Source organism: Epinephelus lanceolatus, chromosome 18, assembly GCF_041903045.1.
Source record: "Epinephelus lanceolatus isolate andai-2023 chromosome 18, ASM4190304v1, whole genome shotgun sequence".
Lineage (NCBI taxonomy): Eukaryota > Metazoa > Chordata > Actinopteri > Perciformes > Serranidae > Epinephelus > Epinephelus lanceolatus.
In genome coordinates this window covers 24,082,754-24,101,471 of record NC_135751.1, presented here as the reverse complement: position 1 = coordinate 24,101,471, position 18,718 = coordinate 24,082,754, and the positions used below count along the sequence as shown (strand labels likewise).

Genomic DNA, 18,718 nt, shown 5'->3' with positions numbered 1-18,718 from the left:
AGAAACATGGCGGTGCAACATGGTGATCTCCGAGGACAAGGACCCTCTCCCCATGTAGATATAGACGACTCATTGTAAGGTAACGAAAGCACAGCGATTCTAATTTACAGGTGATTATACGCGACAGAAAATCTCTTAAGGCCCATTATATTACATTTGCCAGTATACCCCCCAAAATCCTACACACTGAGCCTTAAAACAAGGTTTCAGTTTGTGAGCTGTTACATATACTGTGTCCCTCTGTGACAAAAGGTTTTTGTTTCTCACTCTGCTCCTGCCTGTATATTCCACACCTTGCATTTCAATTGCTTAATCCTGACTGACAATTTGATTAGATCTGTGAGTGGCTGGCTGACCTGATCATTCACACCTACTGAAGAGGTGAGATCAGTGTGATTCATGGTGTGATTGGTGCAGCCTGTATAAGAGGAGGTGGGGTACTCTTAGCCTACAGCCCCTCCCAGGGAAGTGCCCATGGCAACATAAAAGTTTCAAACAGGTTGAGACTAGAACCCAACCAGGCATGTTTCTCTTCATAGTGAAAAGGTTTTCTAAAAGGAGTCAGACACAGAGGGATTATGATTGAAGATCTCTTCCAGTCCTCCACTTCAGTCTCCCTGTTGGTGGCCATCGTGGGCCTGCTGGTCCTCCATCTTTTCTACTCCTGCTTCAGCTCCCAGGACAATAAGAGGGAGCCTCCAGGACCTAAACCTCTTCCCCTGCTCGGCAACTTGCTTCATGTGGATCTCAAAAGACTCGACAGCTCTCTTCTTAATGTAAGAAATGGCTTGTCTTACTATATAATGACGGAAACTCTGTCTGTGGGTGTGTCTGTGTGTCTGTTCCACGTTTTTCTCCTCACTGACTTGGTCAATCCATGTGAAATTTGGCACAGTGGTAGAGGGTCATGGGAGGATGCGAATGAAGGAATATTACATCAATTGGCCAAAGGGGGGCGCTATAGCAACCGATTGAAATTGCAAACTTTGAATGGGCATATTTCATGCCCCGTATGTCGTAGAGACATGAAGCTTTGCACAGAGATGGCTCTCCTCATTTTTTGAAAAACACTTCAAATTGATCTCTTCCTAGGAAGTCTGACCGATCTGCATGAAACTCGGTGAACATAATCTAGGGACCAATATCTAAAGTTCCCTCTTGGCAAAAGTTGCAAAACTTACTAAAACTGAGCTTCTATAAGGCAATGAATATTGCGGAGGGCGTGGCTCATCACATAAAGGTGGATAACATCTCAAGGGTTTCACCCATCACCACGCAACTTTGTGGGCATATGACCACACATAATCTGAGGGGACCCCTCCATTATTGACCCCATCAAACAAAATGGGGGCGCTAGAGAGCTAATTTCTTACCTAGGGCTAACCGCCATATCGATTTTTACTAAACTTGGTAGATATGTAGAACAGGACACCTCAAGGTGACTGGAGAAATGTAACTCTAATTGGCAACTGGGTGGCGCTATAACAACAGAAAAATGCTTAAAAATGGCTAAAATGCGACCGATCGCTGTGGCTCCCCCTGTGGACCAATGTTTTTGTTTTTTTTTCTAATTTTTGGTATGACTAAGTTAGTCTGGGGCCATTTAGTGGCCGTTTTGGTAAGGAACCGGAACCAGGGCGAGAGAGACAGGATCCGGAATTCGATGGATACGCCTTTCTGTCAAAATAAAAGCACCAAGCTAATAAAAATGCAGTGAAACCTTTTAATTTAAAGAATACAATTTACAAGAAAAGCCCCAAGCTATTAAGTTAACCTTTTTCTTTTATTGTAAATTGATGGTGCGCCAGAATTTGATTCCAGACCCGCTCTTTAAACCGGAACCAGAATCCAGACAAAATTCAGAGTGAATAGAAACCAGGGTCTCGCCTTACATGAAGAGCCTGGTGACGTGAGGTTTAGTCATAAATCATGGTTTGGTATGCTGTACATAATCACGGAAACTGTCAGTGTGTCATTCTGTCAGTCAGTCAGTCATTCTACCAGTGCACCCCACTTTTAAGTCAATACAACATGACTTTAACTATCTGCCTTTCAACATGCTACCTCAACTACTAATGTACAGTTTTAGCCCACTAGCTATCCCACTATTGGCAATGGTACTACTGTACTTTCAATAAAGCAATCGTACTATCCACCTCACAAAAACTCTGTCTGAATACAATGCTCTTCTTAATGGGTTCAGTTGACTATTTAATCTGCAATTTCCTATGACCTGTATCCCAAACACAAACCATGTGAAACTGTATGTGGGCAACTGTGCACTCACTGGGTATGGACTAGTCTGTCTTAATTTTACAAATATTTTCAGTAATGTTCGATGAATTCCAGTTGATTACATTTCATTTAGGCTAAAGGACTGTGAGACTCACTTTTACTGGCTCTTTTTAGCTGTCCAAAAAATATGGACCAGTGTTCACGGTCTACTTTGGACAGAAGAAGGTGGTGGTCCTGGCAGGATACAGGACAGTCAAACAGGCTCTGATCAACCACGCTGAGGAATTTGGAGACCGGGCGATCACTCCCATATTCTATGATTTCAACAAAGGACATGGTGAGAATGTATTTTGAGAGTGTTTTGCTAATAACTTGCTATTGTCCTTGTCCTAACAAGCCTACCTGCTTTTATTCTCCAGGCATAATATTTTCCAATGGTGACTCGTGGAAAGAAATGAGGCGTTTTGCTCTAACCACACTGAGAGATTTTGGGATGGGCAAAAGGATTAGTGAAGGGAAAATCATTGAGGAATGTCGCTACCTGATTGAAGAATTTGAACAACATGAAGGTAACATTATCTCCTCTAAAGCACTGCACAGGTTTTTAAGTACACCTATGCTACTCAACTCTTCTTCTCCCAGGTAAAGCCTTCGACAACTCCCACACAATAAACTATGCTGCTTCAAATATTATATCAGCCATCATGTTTGGAAAGAGGTTTGAGTACAAAGATCCTGTCTTCCAAGTTATGTTGAAGAGAGACCACGAGACTATCCGTCTGACTGGATCAGCATCCATCCAGGTAGGCGACTACAGAGCGGCTCTCACTGACATTTGACAGTGCTGTGCATATCACAGACTTGTTTGACCTCAGGCTAAAGAGATGAATGAGATTGCTGTTGCGAATACATATCCTCCTGTTGTTCTCTTTCGTGGACATGTTTTTGTGCCATCTAGTGGTAGTACGAGCACAATACACTGATCTGTGTAAAAACAAGATGGCAGCCATCTTTGCCAGGTTAGTCTGCAGCTGATCCCGAGACAAAAGTAGACAAGGTTCAAAACCTGATCAAATTCAATGGTTGAAACTTGTTTATTTATGAGGACATTGGGACTTTATTATTGTTGACAGTGTTCAGTTTTCATACTTATCAGGTCCTACTGATCCCAAATAGCTAGGAGAAATTAAAAATGCATACCAAACAAAAGTTAGAGTCTCAGAAAGATATATGCCTGTAGAAAATTTGTCCTTTTTTTTTTTTTTTTTTTTACATATAAATCAGTTTGAATTATTAATTGAGAGGGTTACCAACTAGCTCCATTTTATTACATTAATTATACCTATACTTACAGTTAATATTTGCATGATTGTTTCTGAGAAATGTGGAAAATTATTTCTATTACATCAATATTTGGAATTTATGAACTTATATTTTTTTTACGTAAATTTAACTGATTAACAACTGAATGCAAAACCAAATGAAAACACAGATTGATTGAAATCACCTGGAGCTTAAGATCTGCGGCTGCCATATGTCATAATAAAGATGTATTTTATCTTGACACATAAACATTTGATTACTGTGCTCCATTACAGATATACAATGTGTTTCCTTGGCTCGGCCCTTGTCTTAAAAACTGGAGGGTGTTGATGAAGAATGTGGAAGACAACAAGGAGGAACTAAAAAGCAAAGTAGCAGAGCTGAAGGAGACTCTGAGCCCTGAGATGTGCAGATGCTTTGTAGATGCATTTCTCATCCGTAAGATGAATCTGGAGGTGAGGTGTCCGACTCCAGTGAATCCACTGCTTGATATTACTGATTAATTACTCATTGTGTATAATCCCTCTTTTCTGTGTTACAGGAGTCTGAAATCAAGGATTCACACTATCATGATGACAACCTTCTCTACAGTGTGTTGAATCTGTTTGCAGCTGGGACTGATACGATGGGATATACACTTCAGTGGTGCCTCCTGTTTATGGCAAAGTACCCACATTTTCAAGGTGCAAAAACGTACCTACATGCTTGTGTTATAGTGTATGTGACCCTGACATAAACTTATTATCCTGATGTGACTTCAGCTAAATGATCTGGCATCGATTGAGATCAAATTTGGTTATGCGAGGAGAAGCAGTTGTTCTCATAGCTGGTCGTCTCAATAACAGGAAATCAATGCTGAGGTGACAGGGAACACCTTTTTAATGAGTAATCTCAATTTTATGTGAGTCCAGACCGGGTCCAGGAGGAGCTGGACAGGGTGGTTGGAAGCCGTCAGGTTGGAGTGGAGGACAGGAAGAACCTGCCGTACACTGATGCTGTCATTTATGAGTCACAACGACTGGCTAACATCGTCCCGTTGGCCATTCCTCACAAAACCAGCCGAGACGTCACCTTCCAGGGCTACTTTATCAAAGAGGTCAGTCGCACTGCACATTTGCTTTTGTTAGATAGTTCATTCTCCAAAAACATTTGGTTTTGAGAATTTAAACAATACACCTTACTCTCTTCTTTTGGCTGCAGGGGACTACTGTGTTTCCTCTTCTCACTTCTGTCCTGTATGATGAGAGCGAATGGGAGACCCCACACACTTTCAACCCTTCCCACTTCCTGGATAAGGAGGGTAAATTTATCAGGAGAGACGCCTTCATGCCCTTTTCTGCAGGTATAACAACTTTGCATTGATATATCACAATCCTAAAGATATGATCCAGTTTAACTCGCTGCAACTCTTTGCTCTCACAGGTCGCAGGGTGTGTCTGGGAGAGAGTCTGGCCAGAATGGAGCTGTTCCTCTTCTTCACCTCCCTCCTTCAGCGCTTTCGTTTCACTCCTCCACCTGGAGTCACAGAGGATGAACTGGATCTGACACCAGTTGTGGGCTTCACCCTCGGCCCTTCACCTCATGAGCTGTGTGCCGTCAGTCGCCAGTGAGGACGAGAGCTGGAACCTGATTATCGTTTCTGTGTATTTATTCCACAAAAGGAGCAGAAACTTTCTCCATGCAACCTGTGGTCACTCCAGCACCCATGATGTGGGATGGGATGTTGTGTGAGAATGTTGTCGATATTTCACCAGTTAACAACATGTGGCTATATCGTTTCAAACAGGAGCAGTTTGGAAGTGTTTTGAAATGCATGTCATTTAAATGTGACAAAGGGGTCATAAAAGGTAAGATGAGAAAAACATGAGACCAAAGGAAAAGAGAAATAAATAATAAGACAAAACAGTTGTTGTGTTGTCTGTATTACAGAGAGACTACTGTGTATGTTGGTTAACAATAAATCTGAATATTAGGGTACAGATCTAAATGTGTTGAGTTGCAGAAATTCAGTCATGCTCCATTTGCTCTGATGAAGTCCAGTTATGTTGCAGTAAAAGACTGGCCCATTAGAGGGCAGTGTTAGCTCTCTTCTATTACCAGAATATCTACAGCAGTAGTTGTGCAGGCTGTGTTATAGACTTCTAGTATAGCCAGATACTCATTATGCAGTCTGTTTGCTCCTTGGCTTATGTTTATTGTTTGAAGTTATTAATGTCATTTATATGTGTAAAGTTTGTAGATTTTTCCTGCCCATATTTGGAGGATTCTGTACACTGCACATCCCTGAGTAAACACTGATGAGGAAAACAATAACTTTTGTCTCTTGGTTTTGTGTCCTGACCGACGAATCGCCTCAGGCTTCTTCCAATATTCACACAACATAAAACGCAACATTTCTGTCCCTGACTTTGTTGAAAGGGTGGCTGTCATGAAATAACTAACTAACTAACTAACCTAGTAATTTAAACCTGTAAAAACACTGAATAAGCACTTTCACGTGACAGATCTGTGTTTTTCCGACACTCTTCTCTTGTCGCAGAGGAGCTGCAAAATATGGTAGCAGATGTAAAAATGCAAAAAATTTGAAAACATGAATGGCTCTATCCAGAGACAATTTTGGTTTGTCCATCTTAGGCTACTGTAGAAACATGGCGGTGCAACATGGTGATCTCCGAGGACAAGGACCCTCTCCCCATGTAGATATAGACGACTCATTGTAAGGTAACGAAAGCACAGCGATTCTAATTTACAGGTGATTATACGCGACAGAAAATCTCTTAAGGCCCATTATATTACGTTTGCCAGTATACCCCCCAAAATCCTACACACTGAGCCTTAAAACAAGGTTTCAGTTTGTGAGCTGTTACATATACTGTGTCCCTCTGTGACAAAAGGTTTTTGTTTCTCACTCTGCTCCTGCCTGTATATTCCACACCTTGCATTTCAATTGCTTAATCCTGACTGACAATTTGATTAGATCTGTGAGTGGCTGGCTGACCTGATCATTCACACCTACTGAAGAGGTGAGATCAGTATGATTCATGGTGTGATTGGTGCAGCCTGTATAAGAGGAGGTGGGGTACTCTTAGCCTACAGCCCCTCCCAGGGAAGTGCCCATGGCAGCATAAAAGTTTCAAACAGGTTGAGACTAGGAGCCCCCAACCAGGCATGTTTCCCTTTATTTAAAGGGAGCTGCTCAGTGAAAAAGTTTTCTTAAAGGAGTCAGGTCCAGGTGACAGAGGGATTATGATTGAAGATCTCTTCCAGTCCTCCACTTCAGTCTCCCTGTTGGTGGCCATCGTGGGCCTGCTGGTCCTCCATCTTTTCTACTCCTGCTTCAGCTCCCAGGACAATAAGAGGGAGCCTCCAGGACCTAAACCTCTTCCCCTGCTCGGCAACTTGCTTCATGTGGATCTCAAAAGACTCGACAGCTCTCTTCTTAATGTAAGAAATGGCTTGTCTTACTATATAATGACGGAAACTCTGTCTGTGGGTGTGTCTGTGTGTCTGTTCCACGTTTTTCTCCTCACTGACTTGGTCAATCCATGTGAAATTTGGCACAGTGGTAGAGGGTCATGGGAGGATGCGAATGAAGGAATATTACATCAATTGGCCAAAGGGGGGCGCTATAGCAACCGATTGAAATTGCAAACTTTGAATGGGCATATTTCATGCCCCGTATGTCGTAGAGACATGAAGCTTTGCACAGAGATGGCTCTCCTCATTTTTTGAAAAACACTTCAAATTGATCTCTTCCTAGGAAGTCTGACCGATCTGCATGAAACTTGGTGAACATAATCTAGGGACCAATATCTAAAGTTTCCTCTCGGCAAAAGTTGGAAAACTTACTAAAACTGAGCTTCTATTCGTCAGGACAGTGACAGAGATCAAAAAGAACGGAGGTATAAGACCTCACATGAATACAGCAGCAATCAAATTATTACTAAAGCCAGACAAAGACCCCACACTTCCTTCTAGCTACCGTCCTCTATCACTAATCAACAGTGATATCAAAATTATCTCAAAGGCACTTGCTTCTAGGCTGGAGAAAATAATCGCATCAATAATTCATAATGATCAAAAGGGATTCATCAATGGCAGACACTCAAGTAATAACGTCAGAAGAGCTCTTAATCTGATAAGTAAAGTACAACGCGTTAACACAAAAGCAATTATTCTGTCACGTGATGCAGAAAAAGCTTTCGACAAGGTCAACTGGTCCTTCCTATTTGCCATCCTGAGTGGATTTGGCTTTGGAGAGTCATTTATCCAGTGGGTATCAGCCTTATATAATTCCCCTAAGGCCACAGTCACCACCAACGGGATCACATCTCAAAGCTTCACTTTGCAGAGAGGAACAAGACAAGGGTGCCCACTCTCACCTCTACTGTTTGCAATATTCATCGAACCATTGGCTATGGCAGTCTGTCGGCACAGCAAGATCATAGGTATCCATTCCTCCAATTCAGAGCACAAAATTAATCTATATGCCGACGACATTTTACTTTATCTACAAGAACCGAAATCGTCTTTACATAAAGTATTTAATCTCATAACAAATTTTGCTAAACTTTCGGACTACTCCATCAACTGGTCCAAATCGACAATACTGCCAATAACGGAGAACTCTTGGAATCCTGCAGACCAAAAATTTTCTCTCCCTGTGGGCAACATAAGCTATCTTGGCATAAATATTTCATCCAAACTATCAGACCTGGTCCACCTGAATTTTAGCCCGCTGCTAGATAAGATCTGTGGTGACCTGAAGCGCTGGAATAATCTTCCCATCTCCCTCCTGGGACGAATAGCCACAGTTAAAATGAAAATTCTACCCCAAATTAACTATTTTTTTTCCATGATTCCATTCACACCCACATCAAAATGGTTCCTGTCATTAGATTCTGCAATTATAAAATTCTACTCAAAGAACAAAACAGCAAAAATTAGCCTAAGCACCCTTCAGAAAAACAAATTGGAAGGGGGATTGGACGTTCCTAACTTTATACATTACTATTTAGCTAACCAGCTACAATACCTATCCAAATGGTTACATCCTAACGAAGACTACAACTCCTGGCTCGAACTAGAACAGGCGGACTGCAACAATATAAAACTCTCTGACCTCCCGTTTATCACCACTACACTCAGACATCATAACTGTTTTAAGAACCCAGTGATTGCTTCCACCTTGTCAGCCTGGTGGAAAACACTAGAAATCACAAACTCTCAGATAGAACCTTGCTTGCTCTCTCCAATTTGGCACGACCCGGATTTTGAAATTAACAAAAGACCTCTCCATTTTAGCACATGGGAGATGAAGGGAGTAACTCATCTCCACCACCTTTTCCAAGACAATATACTTATGACATACACAAACTTATTTCAAACTTTTGAAATAAGAAATGGAAATTTTCTACAGTATTTACAATTGATAAAAACAATCAAGAGGAGAATTCCAGCGCCTCAGGACACTTTGCAGCCACCAGAATTTGCCAAACATATTACAAAGCTTTCTCCAAGAAATAAGAAGAACCTTTCTAAGATTTATAAATTACTGTCAGAGACCAGTTCTATACATTTACCAATTTTAAAATGGGAAAAGGAGCTGGGTGTATCACCGGACCCTGACTTCTGGACTCAGATATGCAAAAATACATTCAAGATGACAAGACACACTAATATACAACTTATCCAATTTACAGTACTCCACAGAACACACATCACCCAACAAAAGATGAATAGAATGGGCTTTAGTCAATCTGACACATGCACTCAGTGTACTCAGAATACTGCAGACACCTACTTTCATGCCCTCTGGTTATGTTCACCCGTCCAGCACTTTTGGTCAACAGTCACTCAAAAACTCTCCTCCATTTTGGACTGCAGGATCCCATTATCTCCCAACCTGTGCTTAATTGGTGACCTGATGACAATTGACCTCCCAAACAGCCACTGCAATTCTCTTCTTGTAGCTCTCGCCATCGCCAAGAAAACAATCCTAGTCAATTGGAAAGATAAACAGACCCTTAACATCAACCACTGGCTGAATCTCCTTGCAGAACATATTTCGCTGGAGAAAATATTTGCTGGCCACAGAAACCAATTAACATACTTTACAGAAAAATGGTCGCCATTTATCCACTCACTAAACGTGTCTGTATAGTGCCAGCCACTATACAGAGTCAGCCTGTGAGCATATGCCACCTGTACATATAAATATTACAACTCAAGAAAGACTGTTGTTGATGTAACCCCTAATCCCTCCACCTCTCTCACCACAATATACCACAGCTGTTCATCAGAATTCAAGGTCTTAAGCATGTGTTAGGTGCACCTTCTCCCCCTTGAATCTGGGCCTGCTCCCTGGCTCTGTGGGGGATCGCGGGACCGCCCCCCCCCCCCTCCCCCCTCTCCCCATCCCTCCCTGTTCCTCTCTCCCCTGGGGGGCCTGGTGTGGGGGCTGGGTGCTGCCCGCGGGGGGTGTTCTGGTGCTGCGCAGTGTGGGCCTGCCCGTTGGTGTGCGGCCGGCGGTGGGGGGGCGGGTCGGATGGGCTGGGGGTCCGACTTTGGGTCTGGGGCTGTCTGGGGGGGTACTGGCGGGGATGCGGGTTGGCCTGTGCTCCTGCGCGTCGGGGTTTGGGGGGGCTGGGTGGGGCTCGTTGTCCGTGCACCCTGGTGGCGCGCCTCGTCCTTCTGCTGGGGGTCGGTTTGCTGTGGGCGGTGTGGCCCAGGTCAGGTCCATTGCGGGGGCCTGACGCTGCAGTTGCTTGGGGGCGAGGTTGGGTGGGGGCCCGTTGGGTTTCCTTGGGGCCCGCCTGGCCCGCTGTCCATGGGCTCTGGGGGCCTCGCGGCACCGGGGTCTGGTTGGCACCACCTTCTAGCCCCTCTCATCCATCCTTCCAGCCTTCAGGCCGGGCCTACACTGGCCTAGCCTCCTAAACCACATTTAGTTCACCCACCACACATTCCACAGTTTTAACGCACCACATACATTCACTCTTCGAGGTGCAGACCACTGATGGATTGGGGGGCTTCATGATGGGGCAGGCTTTGGGACAGTGGTGTCCTGTAGCCCTCCATGCTGCCCCCCGGCCCATCCTTATCTGTCCTCCAATTTTAAAGCACCACACACACCTACATCTTGGGGGATAGATGTGAACAGGTTCCAGGTGCTTTATGGCTGCACAGGCTGCAGGACAGCAGTGTGCTGTAGCCATCAGCCTTGCCCCCACCTGTCTCCTATGTCCCTCAATTTTAATGCACCACATCACATTTATGGGCACTCACATTCACACTCACGGTGTAGGGTTAATGTTCCTCCGTCAGGGATTGGAGAATCATAGTAAGAGGGGGGGTGCGTCCGCGTCGGGCGGTGGGTGGGCGGGCCCTCCTGCCCCGCCTGTCTGGGGTGTGTCTCTGGCTCTCTGGGGGTGCTGGCCATTGCCGCCCCGGGTCCTTGGGCCTGTGTGGTGTCCTGCAGCCTCTGTGGCTCCCTGGGCGTGGGGTCTGGGCGCTCCTGCGGTCTTGGGGTGCCATACCGCCTGCCTTCCTCCACAGGGCTGGCCCTGGACCCTGGTGATGGTTTTCATAAACACATTGGGAGGGCTCAAATACACGCATGCATGTTCGATACTTCAGCTCTGTGGCGCATCGCAAAGAACCGATGGGATCACTTAAAAGGGGTCCACTTGCTTCTCGAACCTACCACACTGTGCTGGCAACTCTTCTCCACAATCGGGCTTTCCTCCTCCACCAGGACTCTCACATTTTTGGTGTTCAGTATAGACTTCTCTTTTGTTTTTGTTTTTCAGTACAGTATAGTAGACATGTATATGTTTATTTTTGATAATCTATATGGAGCACAACCACCTCAAGGCCACAATACATCAGCTACACTGCCTGTTTCTCCTCTGTTTTTTTTGTTTGTTTGTTTTTTCCTCCTTCTTCTCCGCATGCACTGTCGCTATATAACTCAGCACCTGCCCCTCAATCCCCCCTGCTTGTTCCTTACTTTCCCCTTGACACACTTTGGTATATCATGGCCCTTTCTGGCTCAGATTAGGAAGTTTTTCCAATAAAGGCTGATAGGCTAGTCTCCAGGGAGGGCGGGTGACGGTCACAACCACGCACAGTATAGGTATAAAATACTTGACTGCAAGATTAACAGTGCATCAGTCTTCATAAGAAGCTTACACCCTTTTGTGGCGCTAAGCTACGAAGACCAATGCAGACAGGTAGAAGAGAAAAAAAAAGAAATAAAAAAATAAAAAAATAAAACTGAGCTTCTATAAGGCAATGAATTTTGCGGAGGGTGTGGCTCATCACATAAAGGTGTATAACATCTCAAGGGTTTCACCGATCACCACGCAACTTTGTAGGCATATGACCACACATAATCTGAGGGGACCCCTCCATTATTGACCCCATCAAACAAAATGGTGGCGCTAGAGAGCTAATTTCTTATCTAGGCCTAACCGCCATATAGATTTTTACTAAACTTGGTAGATATGTAGAACAGGACGCCTTGTAGAGGCAGATAAGGTAAGGTATCAAATATCAGATTTGGCAGCAAAAAGGTCCCATAAGAGGTGTTTTGATAATTTGAGTAGCTTGTAAGTAAGTCAAGTCTTGGGAGGTCAAATGAAGTAGAACGTTCTGGGTTAAGGTAATCTGACCGGTGTAACAGATGTGCCAATTTTGGCAATAGGAACGGTTGTTTTTGCCAGTTCTGAGAGAGACAAAGAAGACAGGAAATATTTGTGCACGAAGTCCAGCTTTAGGAACAAACAAAGGAAATCAGGAGAACTTTAGATTCCTAGGGAATATGATCCAAGCATGTTCACACAAACTTACACACACACACACACACACACACACACACACACACGTACATGAACGATCAGACGCCCATTATAAAAGCATTTGAAGGGTTACTGTTCAGGGCTGTTTTCGCTGTGTTTCTGTTTCTAATGGTGTACTGGTGTACCTACAACCTGTGTACCAAGTTCTGCAATAAAGTGATCCCGTTGGCTGTAACCTTTTCTCTGTGGTTCTCCGAGTCTCGTCATTTCAGTATTTGCTGAAGTTGAGCATTTTCCTTACAGCCTCAAGGTGACTGGAGAAATTTAACTCTAATTGGCAACTGGGTGGTGCTATAACAACAGAAAAATGCTTAAAAATGGTTAAAATGCAACCAATCGCTGTGGCTCCCCTAGTCTCGCCACCAGACAGTCAAAGATCTCCGCCTTTCTAAAGTGTGTTTAACACACCGGAGAAAACGGCCGGCAACAAAGCAACGCCTCTTGCATTTTTGAAAAGTACACGCCCTCCCGGAAATGTGCGCTCCCCCTTTTCTCGTCTGCAAGGACACAAACACACAGAGAGCTTGAAAATGGATGCCGAGAGATTTAACTCTGTTTTATCAAACATGTGCTCAGTCCACAAGATTGTGGAAATGAAGGACTTACGGTGACTTGAGCCATTTTATACCGCTACACGTGTTTCTAGTTGGACTATGTTTACGAGCACAAGAGTTCAGCGAGCTAATAAGCTAATAAACATGCGGTGAAACTTTTTAATTTAACGAATACAATTTACAAGAAAAGCCCCAAGCCATTAAGTTAACCTTTTTCTTTTATTGTAAATCGATGGTGCGCCAGAATTTAAAGTTTTACTTTGGTGAACACGTTTCCTTTGTGAATGTGGTGAATTCCGGATCTGCTCTCTAGACCGGAACCAGAATCCAGACAAAATTCAGAGTCAATAGAAACCAGGCTCTTAGCCTTACGTGAAGAGCCTGGTGACGCGAGGTTATGACTAAGTCATGGTATGGTACGGAAACTGTCAATGTGTCAGTCAGTCAGTCATTCTACCAGTGCGCCCCACTTTTAAGTCAATACAACATGTAATGACTTTAACTATCTGCCTTTCAACATGCTACCTCAACTACTAATGTACAGTTTTAGCCCACTAGCTATCCCACTATTGGCAATGGTACTACTGTACTTTCAATAAAGCAATCGTACTATCCACCTCACAAAAACTCTGTCTGAATACAATGCTCTTCTTAATGGGTTCAGTTGACTATTTAATCTGCAATTTCCTATGACCTGTATCCCAAACACACACAATGTGAAACTGTACGTGGGCAACTGTGCACTCAATGGGTATGAACTAGTTTGTCTTAATTTCACAAATATTTTCAGTAATGTTCAATGAATTCCAGTCGATTACATTTCATTTAGGCTAAAGGACTGTGAGACACACTTTTACTGGCTCTTTTTAGCTATCCAAAAAATATGGACCAGTGTTCACAGTCTACTTTGGACAGAGGAAGGTGGTGGTCCTGGCAGGATACAGGACAGTCAAACAGGCTCTGATCAACCACGCTGAGGAATTTGGAGACCGAGCGATCACTCCTATATTCTATGATTTCAACAAAGGATATGGTGAGAATGTATTTTGAGAGTGTTTTGCTAATAACTTGCTATTGTCCTTGTCCTAACAAGCCTACCTGCTTTTATTCTCCAGGCATAATATTTTCCAATGGTGACTTGTGGAAAGAAATGAGGCGTTTTGCTCTAACCACATTGAGAGATTTTGGGATGGGCAAAAGGATTAGTGAAGGGAAAATCATTGAGGAATGTCGCTACCTGATTGAAGAATTTGAACAACATGAAGGTAACATTATCTCCTCTAAAGCACTGCACAGGTTTTTAAGTACACCCATGCTACTCAACTCTTCTTCTCCCAGGTAAAGCCTTCGACAACTCCCACACAATAAACTATGCTGCTTCAAATATTATATCAGCCATCATGTTTGGAAAGAGGTTTGAGTACAAAGATCCTGTCTTCCAAGTTATGTTGAAGAGAGACCATGAGACTATCCGTCTGACTGGATCAGCATCCATCCAGGTAGGCGACTACAGAGCGGCTCTCACTGACATTTGACAGTGCTGTGCATATCACAGACTTGTTTGACCTCAGGCTAAAGAGATGAATGAGATTGCTGTTGTGAATACATATCCTCCTGTTGTTCTCGTTCGTGGACATGTTTTTGTGCCATCTAGTGGTAGTACGAGCACAATACACTGATCTGTGTAAAAACAAGATGGCAGCCATCTTTGCCAGGTTAGTCTGCAGCTGATCCCGAGACAAAAGTGGACAAGGTTCAAAACCTGATCAAATTCAATGGTTGAAACTTTGATATGACAACAAATTTTTACCAGTTTGAGCAACAGTAACAAGCTAAGATGCTGTAAATTACTAGAAGGCAAACCTTTGGGAGCAGGGCCTTCAGTGTGGCAGCTCCCACCCTCAGGAACCCGCTTTCGCTGGAGATTCGCCAGGCACCAACTCTGGACTCTTTTAAATCTCAGCTAAAGAGGCACCTTTTCCTGCTGGCTTTCACCAGCTAGTTGTGTTTTCTGTTTGTTCATGTCATGTGATTTTGTGGTTGTCTGTGTGATTTTGTGGTTGTTTGCAATTGTGAAGCAACCTTGGGTTTCTTGAAAGGCGCTATATAAAATTGATTTATTATTGTTATTATTATTATTATTATTATTATTATTATTAAATTAGGAAGTACTCATTTGAAGACACTGGGACTTTATTATTGTTGACAGTGTTCAGTTTTCATACTTATCAGGTCCTGCTGATCCCAAATAGCTAGGAGAAATTAAAAATGCATACCAAACAAAAGTTAGAGTCTCAGTCTTTTTTTTACATATAAATCAGTTTGAATTACTAATTTAGAGGGTTACCAACTAGCTTCATTTTATTACGTTAATTATACAGTTAATATTTGCATGATTGTTTCTGAGAAATGTGGAAAATTATTTCTATTACATCAATATTTGGAATTTATGAACTTATATTTTTTTTACGTAAATTTAACTGATTAACAACTGAATGCAAAACCAAATGAAAACACAGATTGATTGAAACCACCTGGAGCTTAAGATCTGCGGCTGCCATATGTCATAATAAAGATGTATTTTATCTTGACACATAAACATTTGATTACTGTGCTCCATTACAGATATACAATGTGTTTCCTTGGCTCGGCCCTTGTCTTAAAAACTGGAGGGTGTTGATGAAGAATGTGGAAAACAACAAGGAGGAACTAAAAAGCAAAGTAGCAGAGCTGAAGGAGACTCTGAACCCTGAGATGTGCAGATGCTTTATAGATGCATTTCTCATCCGTAAGATGAATCTGGAGGTGAGGTGTCCGACTCCAGTGAATCCACTGCTTGGCTGATATTACTGATCAGTTACTCATTGTGTATAATCCCTCTTTTCTGTGTTACAGGAGTCTGAAATCAAGGATTCACACTATCATGATGACAACCTTCACTACAGTGTGATGAATCTGTTTGCAGCTGGGACTGACACTACGGCATATACTCTTAAGTAGTGTTTGCTTTTCATTACTAAGTACCTGCATTTTCAAGGTGCAAAAACATACCCACATGCTCATCTCTGGTGAAATTCTATTTACAGTGTTTGCATAAAATTGGGATTAACTTTTTTAATTCATCTCAATTTTATGTGAGTCCAGACCGGGTCCAGGAGGAGCTGGACAGGGTGGCTGGAAGCCGTCAGGTTGGAGTAGAGGACAGGAAGAACCTGCCGTACACTGATGCTGTCATTCATGAGTCACAAAGATTTGCTAACATTGTCCCCTTGGCCATTCCTCACAAAACCAGCCAAGACGTCACCTTCCAGGGCTACTTTATCAAAGAGGTCAGTCGCCCACACACATTTGTATTTATGCCCCAACGATGGCAATAGGTGCTTTCTGGAGGCATTTTGTTTTCGAGTACTCCATCCGTCTATCCCATTCTTTTGAACGTGACATCTCAAGAACGCCTTGAGGAATTTGTTTCAAATTTGGTACAAACGTTCACTTTGACTCAATGATGAAATAATTAGAATTTGGTGGACAAAGGTCACTGTGACCTTGCATCTGTCTCGTTCTCATGAATGCGATATCTCAAGAAGGTCTTGAGGGAGTTTTGAAATTTGGTACAAATATTCACTTGGACTCAAGGACTGGAAGTGCAACTTGACTTGTTCGTGGAGGCATACAGATGCAAAGTGGTAATTCTAGTGTTGTAGTTCAGTCAGGAGGGACTCGTTCTGAGAGATAAAAATAACTATTTATATGTGCACATACAAGTCTTTGGCGATAAGACCCCATTGTGATGTCATGTATAGGAGGGTGGTAAAGATGTAGTAATTTAGGGAAACAACCCCCCTATGGAGTCTAGACGCAGGTGGTGGTAATGGTGGTGAGGAGACGAGACAAGACGAGACGAGACGAGACGAGATGAGGAGAGGATCTGGATGTGAAGAGGCGCGAGTCCGCCTAAAATGACAGCTGACAGGAGCAGAGAGGAGAACAGAGTTAAAATTAGGCGGCAGCAACATGAATGGCTGAAGGAGATTGTGGCAAAGTTTGATTGGCTAACTAGGAGAGGCAACACCCATAGTCAGCTGATCGGTGGAAGTAGTGGAAGTGGGATAGAGAGAGGATTGTGGATGGATATAGCATAAAGAAAGTCCTCCTGACTGAACACTGAGTTTCAATTGGATATTTTCCTCTCTGAAAACAATGCTTTTGTTCCACGATTAAAAAAAACAACCTGATATTGTCACTTGTGTTATTAATTTTCATCTGGCGCTGTGGCTTAGTTGGTAAAGCGCCTGTCTAGTAAACAGGAGATCCTGGGTTCAAATCCCAGCAGTGCCTTTTCCACAGAGGCAAATGCAGTGCTTAGTTTGTATATGTGAGATGTTCTCCAGCTACTACAACTAGTTAGAATAGTCAATTGCAATAAATGAGAAGTTACCCAGACCTGTGTTAATGGTAGATATCTCTGGGTGGCTGTGGCTCGGAGGTAGAGTGGCGATTCAATCCCCGGCTCCTCCAGTCCCCATGTCGAAGCATTCTTTGGCAAGATACTGGACCCCAACGTGCTCCTGATGGCTGTTCCATCAGTTTATGAGTGCATATAAATGGTTACTGAGTAGCAGGAGGCATCATGCATGGTAGCCTCAGTCACCAGTGTGTTAATGTGTGTGTGAATGCGTGACTGTGACATGTAGTGTTAAAGTGCTTTGAATGATCAGAGGCCTAGAAAAGCGCTATACAAGTGCAGTCCATTTAGGTCACTGTAGCAAAGCCAACAAGAGCCAAACTAAAAACAGTTCTGTATTATGAAGGTCATCCATTACAATGTCTTTTTAACAGATTCGGATGCTTGCCGAAGGTCTTTTGTTCCAGTGGTCAGATTTTTTAATAAACACTTTAAGATGTGGTCTCAGCTGTTGATTATGCCTCAGATGGCTTTTTGTACTGGGAATACACTGGGAATTAATAAAGCTTTCTAATCTAATCTAACAATACACCTTGGTCTCTTCTTTTGGCTGCAGGGGACTACTGTGTTTCCTCTTCTTACTTCTGTTCTGCATGATGAGAGCGAATGGGAGACCCCACACACTTTCAACCCTTCCCACTTCCTGGATAAGGAGGGTAAATTTATCAGGAGAGACGCCTTCATGCCCTTTTCTGCAGGTACAACAACTTCGCATAGATATATCACAATTCTAAAGTCGTGATCCAGTTTAACTCGCTGCAACTTGCAGGGTGTGTCTTGGGGAAAGTCTGGCCAGAATGGAGCTGTTCCTCTTCTTCACCTCCCTCCTTCAGCGCTTTCATTTCACTCCTCCACCTGGAGTCACAGAGGATGAACTTGATCTGACACCAGTTGTGGGCTTCCCCCTCAGACCTTCACCTCATGAGCTGTGTGCTTTCAGTCGCCAGTGAGGACGAGAGCTGGAACTTGATTATTGTTTTTGTGTATTTACTCCACAAAAGGAGCAGGAACTGTCTGCATGCATCCAGTCAACCATGATGTGGGATGGGATGTTGTGTGAGAATGCTGAATAGATATTTCACCAATTAACAGCATGTATCTTTGTGGCAAATTTTTTTTTTTTTGGGGGGGGGGGGGGGGGGGGGGGGTAATTTTGTGTCTCTGTGGTTGTTTTGCATCTGCAGTTTGTTTGCATCTTTTTGTGGTCATTATGAGTCTCTTCCTGGTCAATACGTGTTATTTTGAGTGACATTTTGCCACCTTTGGGCCCCACTTCAGTT

General features: G+C 43.2%; 1 protein-coding gene, 1 non-coding gene and 1 pseudogene across 3 annotated transcripts; all 3 read left to right on the top strand.

The window, feature by feature from the left end:
- Window positions 1-520: 520 nt before the first annotated feature.
- Window positions 521-5,871, top strand: LOC117268680 (cytochrome P450 2K1-like). The gene is made up of 9 exons (XM_033645321.2): window positions 521-776; window positions 2,410-2,572; window positions 2,655-2,804; window positions 2,878-3,038; window positions 3,834-4,013; window positions 4,100-4,241; window positions 4,470-4,654; window positions 4,759-4,900; window positions 4,981-5,871. Exons 1-9 carry the CDS (start codon window positions 579-581, stop codon window positions 5,166-5,168), a joined length of 1,509 nt encoding a protein of 502 aa, XP_033501212.2. The 5' UTR covers window positions 521-578; the 3' UTR covers window positions 5,169-5,871.
- Window positions 5,872-6,734: 863 nt separating this feature from the next.
- On the top strand, window positions 6,735-18,541 carry LOC144458311 (cytochrome P450 2K1-like; annotated as a pseudogene). Its single transcript, XR_013487966.1, has 8 exons — window positions 6,735-7,002; window positions 13,844-14,006; window positions 14,089-14,238; window positions 14,312-14,472; window positions 15,599-15,778; window positions 15,869-16,010; window positions 16,118-16,302; window positions 17,995-18,541. The product of XR_013487966.1 is annotated as a cytochrome P450 2K1-like (transcript).
- On the top strand, window positions 17,239-17,311 carry trnat-agu (transfer RNA threonine (anticodon AGU)). The gene has a single exon. It is a non-coding gene; the product is annotated as a tRNA-Thr (tRNA).
- Window positions 18,542-18,718: the final 177 nt, after the last annotated feature.

What these genes read in the sequence shown, in the direction of transcription:
- LOC117268680 (XM_033645321.2), top strand. Translation starts at nt 579, where the DNA reads ATGATTGAAGATCTCTTCCAGTCCTCCACTTCAGTCTCCCTGTTGGTG. An exon ending in TGATTTCAACAAAGGACATG is followed by an intron (nt 2,573 to 2,654) that starts GTGAGAATGTAT and finishes TTTATTCTCCAG; the next exon opens with GCATAATATTTTCCAATGGT. An exon ending in AGAATTTGAACAACATGAAG is followed by an intron (nt 2,805 to 2,877) that starts GTAACATTATCT and finishes TTCTTCTCCCAG; the next exon opens with GTAAAGCCTTCGACAACTCC.